Genomic DNA, 18,256 nt, shown 5'->3' with positions numbered 1-18,256 from the left:
ACAGAACTTTAGGGACCCACATGGCCACCACATGGGAGAGCCAACTTTCATTACAGTGAATACTTTTTACAGAGCTCCTCCTGATGAATCCTTGACAATCAAATACTGCTAATAAGCTTCCTATGTCCCCAACCCCAATCTTAGAGGATATGAGTTTCAACACAACTCCCAAACCCTTCATTGGCATCCTTGTAGACCTCACAATATAAACTAGATAAGAAAAAAAGACAGATAGCAATAATAACAATAGCTAATATTTATACAGTGCTTCAAAGTTTGCGAAGTACTTTACATATGTTATTTCCTTTGATGCTCACAAGCCAGTAGATGCTGCTACTACTCCCATTTTATAAATGGGGAAACTGAGGCCCAGAGAGGTCAAACGACCTGCTCAGAGTCACACATCTAGTAAGTGTTTGAGGCATGATTCAAACTCAGGTATTCCCAATTCCTAGGCCAACACTCTAGCCATTATATCATCTTTCCTCCCTTTTCCACTGGACTCCAGCGTTTACCCTGGGTCCTACCCTATTCCCCCAAGACAAATGGGGAAAACTCATATCTGATTATTTTATTTAGGAAAAGTGAAATATTTGGACCTTTAGGAAAGGAGTATACAGAAAAAAAGAGAGGTCAAGGAATAAGAATCTGGCCAGTCCACAGACCCTTCATACTAAAACGATGATGGCGGGCCTTAGCTCGGTTCCTGTGGCGTACCTGCCTCCTAAGCCAGTCCCTAGAGGACTTAGCACTACTCTAGAAGACAGCAGAGGAGTAAAAAGGAGCCCAGCAGGGCTTTCCTGAGGGTGGAGCCAAAGCCCAAATGGGTAGAACAACCCAGCAGTTTACAAGTTTTCATCCCCACTGGTCCACCAAGGTCTAGCAGTCTGTTCCTTGGGACATAGTAGAAGCAAGAGCCATGGAGAACGCTGTATGTTTGTAGAATCACAGTAGGGAAGCTCCTAGGGAGTCAGATGTCAGCTGCTTGAAGAGAGGTTCATAGTGCTGGCACTGAGGCCTCGTGAGCCCTGAAAGAGACCAGACCCCATCAGCCCAGGCCGAGCCAGTCTTCCACATCCCTACTCTCCAAATGGGCTCTTGTAACCCATCTTGTGTCCAGGGCTTCAAACTTGTCTCCTAGTCCCTAGGATACGCTTTCCATATGCTTAAGGAATTGTTTAGGGAAGGGTTTTTGCCCTTCATTAAAAGTGTACCACTAGGATTTTCCTTAAATTCTATTCACATGGAGAAAATAGCTGGGATATTATCTGTAGATCACCGACCTTAGAGCTGAAAGGGACTTGAAAAACATGAGTCCAAATCCTTCATTTCTCAGATTTATAGCCCAAGGAGGGAAATGATTTGCCCACAGTCACACAGGTAATATAAAGCAAAGATTGGGATTCAAACCCAGGTACTCAGACCCAAATCCATTGCTCTTTCTACTAAACCATCTCTCTATACCGTTTGTTGCCATGTACGGTCACTTCTCCATTAAAGTAGTAACTTGCCCTTGAATTAATGTCACCTTTTCTCCATGTTTCCGTTTGTTCCCTCTCCCCCATACCTGAGTCCATTCCCCAGAAGTACACAGAAAGTACATACTTCTTTGTTCTCTACCTTTCATCTCAGATATGCCCTTTGATAACCCCCAAGAATGAGCCTGCTTAGCCTTCTCTCCCCTCCTCCCCATACTTCCCATTTGAATGATCTCAGACAGTCCCATTCCTTATTCCCCTCCCATTCAGGCCCTCACCCCTACCCCAGTCTCTCCTACTCGGTTCTGGTCATCAGTCCCTACTTGATCCCTCCCTCCCTACTCCCTTTCCTACCTCCCACCCAGGTACCCTTCTCACCTGAAGGGACTGCTCACTGGACTGATTTAGATAGTTCAAGGAGGCTGCCCGCTTCATGTTGCTACTGTCAAGGGAAAAAGAGAGTCTCCTGAGCCTAGCTCTCCTTGGGCCTGCCTGCTCTATCCCTGTGGGCTCCAGGATCCCCCACCATTGCCAAGAGGCCTTGATGGCTCATTTTCTTCACTTGCCATGTTCCTTCCCTCAGTTCTTGCTTCTCTGCTGGGTTCTCTTTTCCTGGTTTTGTGCTACTACCTCCCTCTACCTGAAACTCCCCTCCCCAGCCAGCCAATAGGCCTCCTCCCTTCTCAGGTACTTCTTCAATATTTACTTCTTTCAGGGAGCCACGGCCATAAGGAAGGGGGGGTGGGGGAGAGCTTGGGAAAGGCCTTGTTTACATAGTTCCCAGCATGTACCTGGACTGTCGGGGCTCATTTCCTTGCAGTTTTCTTACTAGCAGCTCACTGCTCCGTCGGAACACATCTCGGATCTTCCCTAGGGAACCACTCCTCTGCAGGGTCCCGCTACCATCCTGGAGGGGTTGGGGAAGGTAGTTGTGAGGCAGACTTGGCAGACTTGGCAGACGCTCACCTTCCCCATCCACTTCTAACCCCCAGCTCTAGACTGCTGTACCCCATGGAAGGATGGACCCCATGGAAGGTTCTCCCCCATTTGGGGAAGAAAAATTCTGTTACCAAAAGCTTCCTCCCTCCACCCGGATGGGAATGTGGAATGAACAGAGAAAACAGCAAAGCAGAATAGGATGGGGAAAGGGATAATTTCAGGTCCAACACTGTGCCCACACACCTCCAGGAGCAGAAGGAATAGGAAACGGGGAAAATAAAAGGGGGAAAATCACTCACCCCTGACCACTCTACAGCCACAGAGGCCTCCTCACCCCCTTCAAACTTAATACTGGCTCCAGGGCTTTCCTGGGCCTCCCCAAGCAGCTCCACTACCTTAGTCTGGCTGATGGGGTCTGTGCCCTGGCAAAAAAAGGAAGGGAGGGGAAGAGGGGTTAAGGATTGCCAGATCCATAGATTTCTTAGGATGTTTCTCCAACCCCCAGCCACACACCACCCACCTACAACCATCACCGCAATGTGACTCTTCATGGCTTAGCCCACATAAAGGTGAAAGATCATTCCCCTAAATTTTCTCTCTTCTTCCCATTCTAAGAAAGTGTTACTTGGGTCTGGACCCCTGGTGAAAAAAATAAGGGGGGGGGCGGGAAACAACCATTTATTTAGTACCTACTACTGTGCTAAATGCACAACCCTGAGAGGTAGGTGCTAGATGATCCCCATTTTACAGATGAGGAAACTGAGGCAGACAGCAGTTAAGTGACTTGCCCAAGGTCACACATCTAGTACATGTCAAGGTGGGATCTGATTACATGGCCCAGGACTGTATTTATTCCCTGCCCTACCTAGCACAATGTGGGCTCCAGGTTCTCTCTAATTCTAGCCTCCTTTTTCAAAATTGTTCCCTGCTCCTCCCACTTCCACCAAACCAGAGAAGAGCCTGAGCTACTTGCCCCTAGGGTGTCTCTCCCCCAATCTCCTTCCCTCTCTAGTTTCCTACCTGTTTTCTGGAGCGCAAGGCACATTCTTCCAGAGTCTCAGCTGCCTCTAGCTTCCCCTGGCGGCGGTAGAGAGCTCCAAGGTTCCTCAGGGTAGTGTTGACTGTAGGGCTGTAGGTAGTGAGGCCAGGGAAGGGAAGATGAATCAGAGAAGAGGTTGTAAAGATGATATCAGGGGGCAGCTAGGTGGTGCAGTGGATAGAGCACCAGCCCTGGAGTCGGGAGGACCTGAGTTCAAATCTGGCCTCAGACACTTAACACTTACTAGCTGTGTGACCCTGGGCAAGTCATTTAACCCCAATTGCCTCACCAAAAAAAAAAAAAGATGATATCAGTGAGGAAGCTAGGTGGCACAGTGGATAGAGCACTGGCCCTGGATTCAGGAGGGCCTGAGTTCAAATCCAGCCTCAGACACTTGACACTTACTAGCTGTGTGACCCTGGGCAAGTCATTTAACCTTCACTGCCCCGCAAAAAACAAACAAAAAAGATGATATCAGAAAGAAGAAAAAAGAAAGACCAAGAGACATAGGACCTGGAGTCTAGACAACTGGGGCAAAGGAAAATAGGCTCCCCTATTCTTATTCAGCTACCTCAGTTGGGCCTTGAGCTTCCTTCTTACCTGCTAACCTTGCATGCCTTGTACCAGCCGCCATATTCGGCATAAGGTGTGCCATCCCGGTGGCGATTCTGCGAAAGGGAGTGGGGAGAAACATGAGAGATAAAATTAGGAGGTGAGAATAAGGAGCATTCTTAGGGTCAGAAGCTAGGCTAAGCACGGTGCCCTGAGCCAACTGAGGTAGTTGAGACTTGGGGTGGGGTGTTGGTGGGGAGGGAAGGAGAGTGAAACAGAAATGAGGACAGAGCATCCTCAGTGTCCCAGGGTCTGTACCCCCAGACTCACTTTGCTCATTTCCTCGCGCTCCTCTGCATGCATCCAGATGGGCTTGTGGTCATCTGGGGAGGGGTAACATATGGGACAGGAAATAAAAAGTTTAGAAGGATATGCTGGGCCTGAGGGATCCAGGTCCCAGGTGCAGACCACACTACCCCTGGGCAGTAGGGTCTAAGTCACCCCTGGAAGGCACTGTAACTTTAGGCCATGTTCTCCTTCCCTTTGGCCACCCCCAACTCCCACACACCCACCATCCACAGACCCAAACTCCTGTACGTGGGCCCGGGTTAGGATTTCCTTGTACAGAGTCTCGGCTTCTGCATATTTTCCCTGTTTCAGGTAGCAGGAGGCCTGGGGTAGGAGGAAAGAGGGACAGATGGGATATTATGAAGAAATAAGAAGAACCATGGGATGGAGAGAGAGAGAGAGAGAGAGAGAGAGAGAGAGAGAGAGAGAGAGAGAGAGAGAGAGAGGAATGAGGTTTTTCTCAGAAAGGTTAGAGAACAATTTCTCTGCCCCTCCCCTCATCTCTCTCCATCCTGGCCCCAGAATCTAGCCTTCCTAATCCTGCCATTTCCCTAATTTAGCACTACCTTCCCAGCATCCCCAGCTTCAATCATCACTCTCTTTAAATTCTGGAATTAGCCAGTTACCCATCCTGGAGCAGCTCTCACCTACTCCCCAGAGTCCTGGAGTGGAGATGAGAGAAAGGAAAGAACTAGAACCAGGTATCTGCCCTGTCGTGACTCTATCCAAATGAGACCATAAATGCAAAGTGCTTTGCAAATCTGAGTGGCACAGAAATGTCAACTCTCCTCATCATCATGACTCCTATTACTGTTCCCCTATCTCTTCCCACCAGTGACTCCAATAAGGGAATGGCCAGGCAGACAAAGGAGAATTCTGTGGGCTCTAATAAATAGCTTTAGGGGCTCCTCCCTTCTTCCTCTTCCTTCTTCCCCTCACCAGATTGTTCTTGGTGCGGGCCACATTCGGGTTGTCCGGCCCCAGTTGGCCTTCATAGATGGCCAGTGCCCGGCCGTAGTACCTCTCGACTGCCTCATATTTGCCCTGGTTCTGACACAGAAGGGCTAGGTTGTTCAACTGCTTTGCCACATCTGGGTGGTCAGTGCCCAAGACCTGGCAGGGAGAGAAGAGAGGGGAATGAATACAGGTTGTAGGGCAAGTACGAGATGAGCCGGAAGGGGGAGAATTGAAGAAGAAAGCAGAGAGGAAAAGGCTGGGGCTGGGGCAGAATGGAGGAGATAGAGAAGGAGGGTTGGAGAGAAAGAATCCCAGATCTAGGAGGAAGGAAACACCTTTTCTCGGATCTCCAGGGCTCGCTGACACAGTGGCTCTGCTTCCTTATACTTGCCCCTCTTCCCATAGAGCACAGCCAAATTATTGAGAGTGGCAGCCACCTGTGGAGAAAGTCCCATCCTTGTCAAAAGCCAGCCCTGAAAGGGCGACTCAAAGAACCCATCAACCCAAGGGTCCAGGATAGCCCTTAGGGACATGGAAGCTGCCACTCCAGGGATGCCTTGTTCCCTTCATCTTTCTTTCCAGGAAATGGGCTCTACTGAGGAAACAGCTAGGTAGGATTTGGAGAGTAGCTATCCTAAGCCCACCCTCCCCCTGTTTGAGAGGGGTAAAGGAAGAGCAGACATGCTAAGATGGGGCAGGGTAGGAAGAGGGAAGGATGCTGACCGCGGGGTGGTCCCGGCCCAGGGTGCTCTCACGGATGCTCAGGGCGTCATTCAGCAAGTGGGCTGCCTCCTTATATTTGTTCTGATCCCTGCAAGGGGACAGGACCCCAGAGTTTATGAGAATAGTCATCCTGTACCTACATGACTCCATCTCCTTCTAGATAGCCCCAGGTCACCCCCATCAGTCACACCTTATTCATATCTAGCAAATTCTTATCTGGCAAATTCATATCTCCTTTCTTTGGGGTAGTGGGAATGGCTAGAAAAGCTTTCCCTTCTATGAGGAGGACACAAAGCTTGTTGTGCATCCCACTGGGAAAGGCTCACTGATATAACAGAATCTGTATATGGAACAAGACAGGTCTTTCCCCCAGGAGAGAATGGAAGGCCAAGGAGAAGAGACAGTGACTGTGATGTATCGGGGATAGGGAGCTTAGATATAGGAGTCCTATGGGAAATAGAATAAATGAGAAGGCCCAAGGACATAGGAGTTAAAGGGGCAGAAGTTGAGGGAAGGGATAGGAAGGTAATAACATCTGGGGACCATTTGATCATCTTGAGTTTTCTATATACACTGCACATGGCAGGTGGTAAATAAATCTTTGTTGTTCTTGGTTTTGGTCATGATCCGGAAGACCTAAGGGAGCTTGAGGAATGAAGAACAGGGCCTCAGGTGGGGTAAAGAGACAGGTGCACTGAAGAGGAGGAGGAGGGGTGGGGTGTGGGGAAGCCTTACCGATAGACTAAGGCAAGGATGTTGAGCATGGTGGCAACATCAGGGTGGCCTCTGCCCGAGGTTCGCTCCAGGTCTTCTAGGGCCTGTTTGCAGAGTGGCACTGCCACCTCATATCGGCCCTGAGCTGCGTACTGGATCACCAGGTTGTGCAGGGTCCGAAGCCGTGCTGGGATCTCATAACCCCCATGCTGAGCAGCTGAAGTGCCCTTGGGCACTGGGACAGCACCAGCCCAATCTCAGAGGCTGGCACTGTGCCCACAAAGGACTCCTCTACTCACCTAAGTCCCAGCCCTATCCCTGCTGCTTCCAAGCTCATGGCTTTTCCTTCCATCAATGGTCCCCACCCTAAGTCCATTCTCAGTTCTGACCTCCTTCCCTTGCCCATGCCTTTTTTTTTTTTTAGTGAGGCAATTGGGGGTTAAGTGACTTTCCCAGGGTCACACAGCTAGTAAGTGTTAAGTGTCTGAGGCCGGATTTGAACTCAGGTCCTCCTGAATCCAGGGCCGGTGCTCTATCCACTGTGCCACCTAGCTGCCCCCTGCCCATGCCTTTTAATGACACATATAACATCCTACACTTCTCATGCCAATCCCTTTATACTCCAGGTCAACTCCTCACACCAACTTTTCCCCTAGTCCTATATATCCACTCCCACTGACTAAGGAGAAGTTTGACTCCCAAGAGAAAGGAGCTCTGTCCTCAGTTCCTGTCCTATTTTTATTCCCAGCCATGCCAAAACCAGGGCAAGAATGAGGAAGTAGAGTGGTACTAGAAGTGGGTTGGTTTATAGACTGACTCTCTACTCTGGCAGTCAAGGCCAGAGAGCACAGGCTCTCCTTTCTAGCTGATTCACCCTCCAGCCACAGGGATGGACTCACAGTCATGGTTGGGCTCCTCTTCCTCTTCATTGGGGAAAAGATCATCCAGGGAATCCTTATTGGAGTTGCCTTCTTTCTCCTCCTGAAAGAATTGAAGCAACACATGATGGGAAAAGTTCACTCCTGACAGGAGTTCCCTATGGGAACTGTATTACAAGGCCACTAATTTGTGGGATTGGTACCTTGCAAAACCATCCAGCCTTTTGATGCTAGGAAGCATAGGACTTAACCTAGACAAAAGTGGTCTTTTAAATTTTTAAAAACCCATCCTCATAGTCATTCATGCTAGAATTTCACATACCTCTCTTCCTGACTATTATACCTATGAACCACCTCCTTCAGAAAGCTTTTCCTTATCAATCCTCCCCCATTTCCCAACTTGTTAATACAATCTCTACCTCCTTCCTCCCACTCAATTCAGGCAATTACAGCATTGTATTGATCCATATGTGCTTATGTGGATTATGTGTCTGCCTCATCTATCCTCAAGGCAGGGAGTGTGTCTGATCTTTAACATGCATCCCAAGGATCTAGGCTACCACTAGGCCCTTGTCAATACTCATGATAGGTTTGCTGGCTGACCCTCACTAATTTTTAAAAAATATTATATCAGAGGCAGCTAGGTGGCGCCACAGATAAAGCACCAGCCCCTGGATTCAGGAGGACCTGAGTTCACATCTGACCTCAGACACTTGACACTAGCTCTGTAACCCTGGGCAGATCACTTAACTCTCATTGCCCTGCAAAAAAAATAATAATAATTTTGTTAAATATTTCCCAATTACTGTGCATACCCTTTGACCCAGCAATACCACTTTTGGATCTTTTTCCCAAAGAGATCATGGAAAGGGGAGAGGGACCCACATGTACAAAAATATTTATAGCTGCTCTGTACATGGTGGCAAGGAATTGGAAGTTGAGGGGATGCCCATCAATTGGGGAATGGCTGGACAAGTTGTGGTATATGAATACAATGGAATACTATTGTGCTGTAAGAAATGATGAGCAGGAGGAGTTCAGAGAAACCTGGAGGGTCTTGCGTGGGCTGATGATGAGTGAGATGAGCAGAACCAGAAGAACATTGTACACAGTATCATCAACATTGTGTGTTGATCTACTGTGATGGACTATATTCTTCTCACCAATGCAATGGTACAGAAGAGTTCCAGGGAACTCATGATAGAAGAGGATCTCCAAATCCAGGAAAAAAAAAAACAAAACTGCAGAGTATAGATGTTGAAGGAACCATACTATTTCTTTTGGTTTTGGTGCTGTTGTTTTTCTATTTTGAGGTTTTTCATCATTGCTCTGATTTTTCTCTTATAACATGACTAATGCAGAAATATGTTTAATGTTATTATGTATGTATATATATATGTATATGTGTGTGTATTATATATATATATATATATATATAAAACCTATATCAGATTACCTGCTGTCTAGGGGAGGGAGGAGGGAGGGGAAGGAGAGAGAAAAATCTGAAATTGGAAAGCTTGTATAAACAAAAGTTGAGAACTATCATTACATGTAACAGGGAAAAAAATAAAATACTTTATTTAAAAAATATTTCCCAATTAAATGTGAAACATTTTTTGACAATCATTTTTTTTTAACTTTGAGCTCCCCATTCTTTCATCTCCCCTCCCCCTCGAAAGGCAAAAAATTTGGTAATGATTATACCTGTGAAGGCTGTTAAGAAGCCATTGAACCTGAGTTCAAATCCTGCCTCAGACAATTGACACTTACTAGCTGTGTGATCATGGGCAAGTCACTTAACCCCAAGTGCCTCACCAAAACAAAACAAAACAAAAAAAACAGTTCTTCCTTATGTTTACTTTGTTCCCTCAAGGAAAAGTTCTTTCTCACAATAAAGACTGTCATCCTTATTAAAGCACTGCCTCCCATGGTTTCAGAAAAAAATTGGGAAGACATGCAAACTGATGCAAAGTAAAGTGAGCAGAACCAAATCATTGTATATAATATCAGCAATATTGTACCAAGATCAACTGTGAAAGACTCAGCTATTCTGATCAATATAATGATTCATGACAAAAGACTCATGAAGAAAATTGCAATCCAGAGAGAGAACTGATAAACTCTGAGAGCAGATTGAAACAATAATGTTTTTCGCTTTATTTTTCTTGAAGGTTTTTTGTAACATGGCTAATTTGGAAATGTTTTGCATGACTTCACACGTAGAATGAGTATCATATTGCTTGCTTTCTCAGTGAGGAGAGGAGGGGATGGATGGAGGAAGAGAATTTGGAACTCAAAATTTAAAAAAATTAATAGAAAAAAAAATAAAGCTATCTGGAATGCAAAAGAAAAAAAAAGGAAACACTGCTGTCCCATCCTTCCTTTTCTTTCTTTCTTGTTTGTTTGTTTGGTTGGTTGGTTTTTTTGTGGGGCAATGAGAGTTAAGTGACTTGCCTAGGGTCACACAGCTAATAAATATCAAGTGTCTGAGGCTGGATTTGAACTCAGGTCCTCCTGAATCCAAGGCCAGCGCTTTATCCACTTCGCCACCTAGCTGCCCCCCCCCCCCGCCCCCCCAGCCTTCCTTTTCAACCTAATTTCCACTAATCCTCTATAGTAGCCTCTACTTCACCCTTACAAACTGTGTGACCCTGGGCAAGTCACTTAACCCTCATTGCCCCACAAAAAAAAAAAAAAAAAGAAAAGAAAAGAAGCCTTCACTTCATTACAAATGGTCTATCTCCTCTCTCTTAAATCCTTATGCTTCCCTATCCCTATTTTAAGCCTTCGACTCCTACTTTGGGGCCCCAGTAGAGAGAGTACCTGGATTTGAGAACTACCTCAGATATTTCGTGGTTCTGTGGCTTAACTCATGGAAATCACCTAAGCTCTCTAAGTCTCATTTATCTGTAAAAATGTGGGCAATCTCCCTTCTACTGCCTACCTCCCAAGGCTCAAAGACTCTGAAAGCGGAGCGTGAACTCTGGCAGATCCTATCAAAATGGGAAAGTCTGGTAGATAGAGCTGGTAATGGACTGTGTCTGTTGTCCAAAGACCAGCCCTGCTAATTTTATAGAGAGTCATCTCGAGTAAAGCTGCATGCTGATAGGTGGGGTTTTTTCAGCCCCTTCAACTCTTCAAGACCATTTAATAAGATTTAAAAGAGGTGTCATCTGTGTTGGTGAAGGAAGCACCTCCAGTGATGAAATTATAGACTGGAAGTATGTGAAATTATATAATATGAAGTTATACCCTGAAATAATACCCTGAAAGTACTGACAAAGGAGCATAGTATAAGGAGTTCTGGGCATAGAACCCAACAATAACTGGGTTTGAATCCTAGCTCAGGCATGTCCTAGCCATGTGACTATGTATGAGTAAATCAACTCAGCTTCCTCATCTGTAAAATGGGAACAAATACCTGCACTATCTACCTCACAGGGCTGCTGTGTGAAGCTTAAAGAGCTACATAAACACGAATTCTTATCATCACTGGCCACAGCGTTGAACACATAGTAAGAGTTCAGTAAATCTTTGTTGGTGGCTGCTCACTGGCCTTCCCTGTGCCCAAGCCTTGGTACTAGGTTCCCACCTTCCCTGCCACCCTACTCACCACAGGGGGTCCGTCTTCATCATACTGCCGAAGCTGCCCCATGAACTCCAGGTGCTTTTTCTCCTCCTCCAGCTGGGCTACTGCCTGCTCACTTCGCTGCAGGCGCTGCTGGGTACCTGCCAGCTCATCCCTAAGCCATTGGTTCTCCTGACACAATCGTCGCACCTGGGCTCTAAGCTTCTGCTTCTCTGACTCCACGGTGCCCAGGTGGTTTGCCAGAGCCAACATCACCTGGAAAGAGCAGACAGAGAGGACTGGACTGAAAGGCCCTGTGGCAATGTGGAAAGAGCACTAGAGTGGAGTTAGAGGGCTTGAATTCAAATCCCAGCTCTACAACTTACTATATGTGTGACCTTGGAAAAGTCATTTCACCTCTGTGGGTCTCAGATTTCTCCTCTATAAAAGAGGATTCAACATCCTCTAAATTCTCAGTGCTCCTATTAAAACCACTAGGTGTGGGGCAGCTAGGTGGTGCAGTGGTTAGAGCACTGGCCCTGGAGTCAGGAGGACCTGAGTTCAAATCCGGCCTCAGATGCTTGACACTTACTAGCTGTGTGACCCTGGGCAAGTCACTTAACCCTCATTGCCCCACCAAAAAAAAAAATAGAAAAAAGAAAGAAAAAAAGAAAACCACTAGGTGTATGTGTGGAGGGCAATTGAAGGAATAGTAAGGGTGTATTATAGATCAAGCCAGTTTCCTCACTCATAAAATGAAGGAATGGACTGGGTGATCTCTGAAATACAGAGCAGGGTACAAGGGAACAGGGAAATGTAGAGGCCAGACACAATGAACAGGAAAAGCTCTCTCTTACTTGGACTTCTTGTTGATGAATCATTTTTCAGTTGTGTCCAACTATTCCTGACCCCATTTGGGATTTTCTTGGCATAGATATTGGAGAAGTTTGCCATTTCCTTCTCCAGCTCATTTTACAAATGAGAAAACTAAGGCAAACAGGGTTAAGTAACTTCCCCAGGGTCACCCAGCTAGTCAGTGTCTGAAGCCAGATTTTAACTCGGGAAGATGAGTCTTCCTGATTTGAACTCAGGAAGATAAGCCTTATTCCAAGCCCAGCTCTTTATCCACTGTAACACCTAGCTGCCCTCTTACTGGGACATGTTATCTATTCAGTTTAGCCCAATTCACCCAGTCATTCTATCCTCTGCTCTATTCTTTATCTCTTTTACTTAAGTCAAGTCAATAAGCATATACTATATACCAGGCACTGTGCTAAGTGCTTGGAGATATAAAGAATGGCAAAAAGACAATCTAGTCTAATCACAGAGGTCACAGTCAAACGGGAAGACAACATGCAAATGACTATGTACAAACAAGCTATATACGAGATAAACTGGAAATAATCAACAGAAGGAAGGCACTAGCATTAAGAGAGGCTAAGGAAGGCTTCCCATAGAAGATTTTAGCTGAGATTTTAGCTGAACCTTGAAGCTTTGGAAGCCAGAAGACACAGATGAGGAAGAAAGGAATTCTGGCCATGGGAGACAGCCTATGAAAATGCCTGGAGTGGGGACATGGCATGTCATAGTTGAGGAACAGCAGGAAGGCCAGTGTCACTGGACTGCAGAGTAGAAGACAATAAGGCATATTCAGATTGTAAAGGTAGGAAGGGACCAATTTATGAAGGACTTTTGAAGCCAACCTAAGATTTTATATTTATCTTAGAGGTAAAAAGGAACCACTTAGAGTTTATTGACTAGAGGCGGGGACACAGTCAGACCCATGCTCACAGCTGAGCAGAGGATGGATTTGAGTGGGTAGAGATTAGTGGTAGGGAAGCCAACCAGAAGGCTTCTGCAGTACTCCACATGTGAGGTGCTAAAGGTCTGAGCCGTAGTGGTTGCCGGGTCAGAGGGCAGCAAAGGGCATACATGAGAGACATTACAAAGATGAAGTCAACAGGACCCTTTTTGCCAACCTTCCTCTCCCCACAACACAAAACTCCCTCCATTTTTTCCATCAGTCTGTCCCTCTCCCAGTTCTTAGACCTGAATTTTCCTCACAAATCCACTCATTCTTTCCTTGAAATCTTACTCTTATCCCACCCTCCACCCCAAGCCTCTATTTCCCAGGCGCCCAATCTCACCTGTGCCTCCCCAAGACCCAGCTCAATGTTTTCCATGGAACGGCGAAGCTGCCGGGCCTTCTCATGTACCAGTCCAGCCTCATGGCCCTCATGCTGCAGGCACTGAATGGCATGAGCCAGGCTCTGTAACACTGCCTGGTGCTCACTCCTCAGTGCTTCCAAACCTTGGCTCACCAGGCGAGTACTCCCCAGGATCTCTTCTTGGCTCAACCGGTGCACTGATGGCTCTTCCCGCTGTCCCAGCACCAGCCCCGACATCCTGGGTCAGGGGATCCCAACCTGGGCTGGGGAGAAATTGAGAGGGGGGGAGCTGTAACAATTGAGTTTTGTGGGGAAGAGATCACAGTGAGAGTAAGTGAATGGAACTGAGTAAAGCAGGGAAAGCAAGACTCTGTATGGAGATTAAGATCGAGATAGTCAAGTTCATCAGAGGAGAGAGACACGGTAGGAGGCGTGATGTATCTCAGAGTTGAGGAGAGTGTTGAGCAGGAAAAATATACAAACATTACAGAAAATGGAAGGGAAGAGGCTGTCATGTAAAGGGAAGGATAATGAATTTGGGAAGAAAGACCAAGACTTGGAATTGGGAGAGAGGGAGACGGTGAAGGAGGGCAATGAAAGAATAATAGAGCTGAAGAAGGAAATACAGATAATAACTACATCCTAGAGAAGAAGAATGAGAGAAGTGACAGTTCTCACGGGTATAAAAGAGACTGAAGGGGCCTCAGCAGCAAGGGTTGGACACAGTTGTCTCCATGAAGGTTTAGTTACTTCTCTTAGCTACCTAAGGTGCCTTGATCCCAACCTCACTCAACCCTGGTTATTCCCTACTTCTTCTCCAGTTCATATTCTCTACTCTCTTCTTCCCCTCAGCCCAGTCATTGTCCCAAGCCTTATTACCCCAACCAAAGGCAGAGCTTTGGACTGCAGAGCTGAGGCAGGAGTCAAGAACCAGGAGCTATGAGCCAAGAAGAACCTTACTCAGCTCAGCAGGCTGGGAGACGCCCTATGCAAAGTCCAAGAGTCCAGCACCACCTCATACACACACCCCCCAACTATTCAGAGCACCTGCCACAGAGCCCCACCTAGAATAAATGCCCTTTCTTTTGCTACATGCCCAGGTCCCAAATCCTCTGAGAGAACCATCTCCCCTATTTCTCCCAAGAAACACTAAGCTAGCTCTCAGCTCAGATCTCCTAAAGAGGAATAAGCAGGAGTAAAGAGAGGGCTTGTCTGGAAACCTAAGGAAGATCCAAGTTCTGTTTCCCCAGGTTTATTAGTAAGGAAGGATCCTTGTGACTAGAAGGAGGTAGGAGTACAAGGGTCTGTTTATGTGGAAACAGCAGAGGAATCTAGCCTAGGCCAGACCCTCTCTCATTCTGCTTTGTTTCTCCCACTTCTATCCCAGGCAATTAAAGTAAGGGGTAATTTCCCAGTACTGGTGAGCATCATTTACTAACTTGCAGACTCATCTCATTTCCCCAAGACAAACTAGGAAAGCAGAGTGTCTGCCTAAGAGTAAAAGGAGTCATCATGCTCTGTGTCTTTGAGGTTCATTTGTGGGTATGGCTTCTTGGAGGGATGGGGTGGAGAGAGGAGAGAACCCATATAAACCCCTACCTATCTGGGTGTGGGGGGTGGGTTTGTTTGTCTATGCTGGAAGCCATAATAGTTATCGTAGTTATGTAATATATAACGGTATAATATCTAAAATCTCATAATACAATGTATAATTGTTACATATGTTACCTTCTCTCTAACCTGACAGAATGTGTGTATGTGTCTCAGGGTAGTGATAGGAGAATCAATCTATCTATTGCCCAAGGGGTCAGTGGCATGTCACCTGAGGAAAGAGAGCCATGACTATCTATCTATCTGTTCAAGAGGAAAAGAGGACCAAGTTTATCTGTCTTGGGAGGTGGGAAGGCTATCTTTCTGGAGATACATGCCTGCCCCATGAGAGTGGGTAAAAGTCTGGAATAGGGAAGAATTAGGAGAGAAACTGTCTGTCCTACTAGGGAATGATCATGTGTATAATAAGTGTGTCTTTGTCCTAGGAAGGGATGAAGATGTTTATATGTATGTCTGTCCTAGGAAGGAGTGAGGATATGTATGTATCTATTTGTCCTAGCTGGGGATGAGGATGTGCATCTGTCTGTCTGTCCTGGGAGAAAATGAACGCATGTATGTCTCTATGCAGGAAGTGAGGATGTGTGTATGTTTACATACAATGTACATATACAGTCTCTGTCCAAGGAGGAAGCGAGATGTGTGTCTGTGTGTCCTAAGAAACAGTGAGGGTGTCTATATATCCAAGGAGGAGATTCTTATCCAAAGAGGGAGGTGTCTGTCTGTCTGTCTGTCTAAAGAAGGGGGAGAGTGTATATTGTCAGCCTGTTTGTGCAAGGAAGAAGTGAGGTTCTGTATGTGTGTGTCTGTCTGTCTGTGCAAAGGGGGGGGGTGAGAAGGTGTATATGTCTACCTGTCTGTTCAAGGAGGGGGGAAGAGTGTATATGTGTCAGCCTGTCCAAAGAAGAAGCGAGGATCTGTATGTATCTGTCAGTCTGTACAAAGAGGTGAGCGTGTGTATATCTGTGACTGTCTGTCGAAGAGGGAGTGAGGGTGTCTATGTGTCCGTTCGTCCGTCCGTTCAAGGAGGAAGTGAGCGTCTCTAGGTGTCCGTCCTCGGGAGAGGAGGAGGAGGTCCCGAGGGTGTGTCTGTCTGTTATGGGGGTGTCTCCCTCTTTCCTGGGGTGCCAGGGTGGGACCTGGGTCCCCAGCCTGTCTGACTGTAGGGAAAGAGAGGGAGGAGAGAGAATTCTGCCAGAGACTCACCGTTGGCACGTCCGTCAGTCCGTCGGTCAGCCCGCTCCCCCGCCAGTACTGCCCCCTTAAATCCAACATGGCCGTCGCTAAAGGCAATTGTTTTGACGGCTCCTGGGGGCGGAGCCTATCTCCGGTCACGCGGGCAAGAAACCTCTCTAGGACTGGTTGTGGCCAGCGACGCCCCAGGGGGCCTACTTCTTCGTACCCAGACCCACCCCTCCAGCGCCTCCTGGCGTAGGCCCCCCTTCCGCGACGTCACTGGACCCGGGGCGTCGCGTCATCAGAAGGCGCCAGGGTGAAGTGAGGAGGAGGCGTGTAGAGCTGATCCCCCCAATGGCGGTGCAGGCACTGTCTCGAGCTTTGGGCTCCCTCAGCCTGGCCGCCGGACCGCGCCCTGCCGCCCAGGTAACCAGCCTCCGGGAGTTTCAGAACTTGGGCCCAGCGGCTGGGGCCTGCGGGAGCGGGAAGGGGGGTGGGAGGAGAAGAGGGAGGAGGAGCGGTGAAGGGAGAGGGGGAAGGGCGGAGCAGGGGACACAGCTTGGCCCCAGCTATGTTCTTTCCAGAGGCGGTCCCCGGCCTGGGCTACGGAGTTGGGGAACACGGGGGACTGGGAGTCAGGAGTTCTGGGTTCTGATCCCGGCCCCTAACCACTATGTGACCTTGACCAAGTCACTTATCTTCTGCCCTGAGCCTCGGTCTCCCTATCTCTAAAATAATCCCGCCCTGCTTCTCTCTCAGACCTATTCTGAGAAAATCCGAGCTGTTACCACAGAATGTCAGAGCCAGCAGTAACTGCCACATTTTGCAGAGGGCCCTAAGGCATAGAAGCAGGTAGGTAGGGTGACAGATAGTGTGTTAGAGTCGGGAAGGCCTGAGTTCTAATCCTGCCTCAGACATTTACTAGCTATGGGAGATTGAGCATGTCACCTAACCTTTTGCCATCCTGTTTTCTCACATGTAGAATGGGGATAATAATACCTCACAGGGTTATTGTGAACAGGTTTTCTTAAACTTTTTCCACTCAAGACCCCTTTTCGCCAAGAAATCTTTACACGACCCCCAGGTATTTAGGTATATAAGATAGATATAAAAATCAAATATTTACTTCCAGATATTTTGCAACCCCCACATTCAGTTACCATGGAGTCTCAAACCAAAGTTTAAGAAGCTTTGGTTGTGAAAACCAAATAAGGTGAGATGATATATGAAAGTGCTTTTCAGATTTATAAAGTGACCTGTTGAAAGCCTCCTGGCTCCCAAGCTATACTTTACTACTCTTGTAGGCTTAATTAGAAAGTTCTGTGCAAATAGGAAAGATTATAATCACCATCATTTTGTTAATACATCCAGTTACTGCTACAGTATCCAGTCATATATCATGAGTTTTGGGCCCATTCTTATATACTATAATAATGGGAGGGTGGTTCAGTGCAAAGAATCAGAGTGCTCAGGTTTAAATCTAAGCCTATTTCTTCATCTATAAAATGAAGAAAAGTTGGACCAAATAACCAAGGTCCCAATTAGCTCCCAATCTATGATGCATCTTGGTCTGGTGGGAGGGACTAGATACATCTATAAAATATACTTAAAGATCTAATGATGTGATGTTATAGGATGTGCACACCCTCAGCTGAAACAAATTGTCCCTTCACCACACCTTAGTATGTGTTAATAATTTTTAGTGACCAGCAACCTTCAAAGCCTTATCATATGGTAGCTAGCCTTTCTTCTGAGCTAGCTAAGCTGGTCCTTAACTAGCAGACACACATTCCATTACTGGCCTGCAGTTGAAGCCTTTACAACTTGGTAGAACATATCAGATGGAACAGCTAGGTGGTATAGTTAATAGAGTGCCTGGTCTGGAGTCAGGAAGACTCTTCTTCCTGAGTTCAAATTTGGCCTCAGACACTTACTAGCTGTGTGACCCTGGGCAGGTCACTTAACCCTATTTGCCTCAATTCCTCACATCTCTGCCAAGAAAACTTCAAATCAGGTCACAAAATGGACACTAAACAATAACAAACACTATACAATCATTAACAAAAGTAATTGCTGGGGCAGCTAGGTGGCGCAGTGGATAGAGCACC

General features: G+C 46.9%; 2 protein-coding genes across 5 annotated transcripts in view; one reads left to right on the top strand and one right to left on the bottom strand.

Annotated features, from left to right (window-relative positions):
* Positions 1–241: 241 nt before the first annotated feature.
* KLC4 (kinesin light chain 4) lies at positions 242–16,274 on the bottom strand. Of its 3 annotated transcripts, none has more exons than XM_043962761.1 (16): positions 16,179–16,274; positions 13,344–13,627; positions 11,242–11,472; positions 7,650–7,731; positions 6,772–6,985; positions 6,037–6,124; positions 5,649–5,750; positions 5,296–5,469; positions 4,581–4,680; positions 4,339–4,391; positions 4,057–4,124; positions 3,438–3,546; positions 2,717–2,839; positions 2,270–2,385; positions 1,857–1,920; positions 242–1,028 (listed from the first exon to the last, which is right to left on the bottom strand). In XM_043962761.1, exons 2-16 carry the CDS (start codon positions 13,599–13,601, stop codon positions 978–980), a joined length of 1,833 nt encoding a protein of 610 aa, XP_043818696.1. In that variant the 5' UTR covers positions 13,602–13,627; positions 16,179–16,274; the 3' UTR covers positions 242–977. The 3 variants fall into 3 exon arrangements, with proteins under 3 accessions (XP_043818696.1, XP_043818698.1, XP_043818699.1); XM_043962763.1 differs by having other exon boundaries at positions 1,857–1,917; XM_043962764.1 differs by lacking the exon at positions 2,717–2,839.
* Positions 16,275–16,420: 146 nt separating this feature from the next.
* The window catches only part of LOC122725576 (39S ribosomal protein L2, mitochondrial-like), a 39,140-nt gene continuing 37,304 nt past the window's right edge, over positions 16,421–18,256 (top strand). For both annotated transcript variants that reach the window (XM_043962766.1, XM_043962765.1), the window contains exon 1: positions 16,421–16,574. In XM_043962766.1, the coding sequence (XP_043818701.1) occupies positions 16,503–16,574 (72 nt within the window). In that variant the 5' untranslated portion in view covers positions 16,421–16,502. The remainder of the gene's footprint in view (positions 16,575–18,256) is intronic.

Source organism: Dromiciops gliroides, chromosome 4 (assembly GCF_019393635.1).
Source record: "Dromiciops gliroides isolate mDroGli1 chromosome 4, mDroGli1.pri, whole genome shotgun sequence".
In the NCBI taxonomy this organism is placed as follows: Eukaryota; Metazoa; Chordata; class Mammalia; order Microbiotheria; family Microbiotheriidae; genus Dromiciops; species Dromiciops gliroides.
Note: the sequence above shows the minus strand (reverse complement) of the source record. Positions and strands in the feature narration are given on the sequence as shown.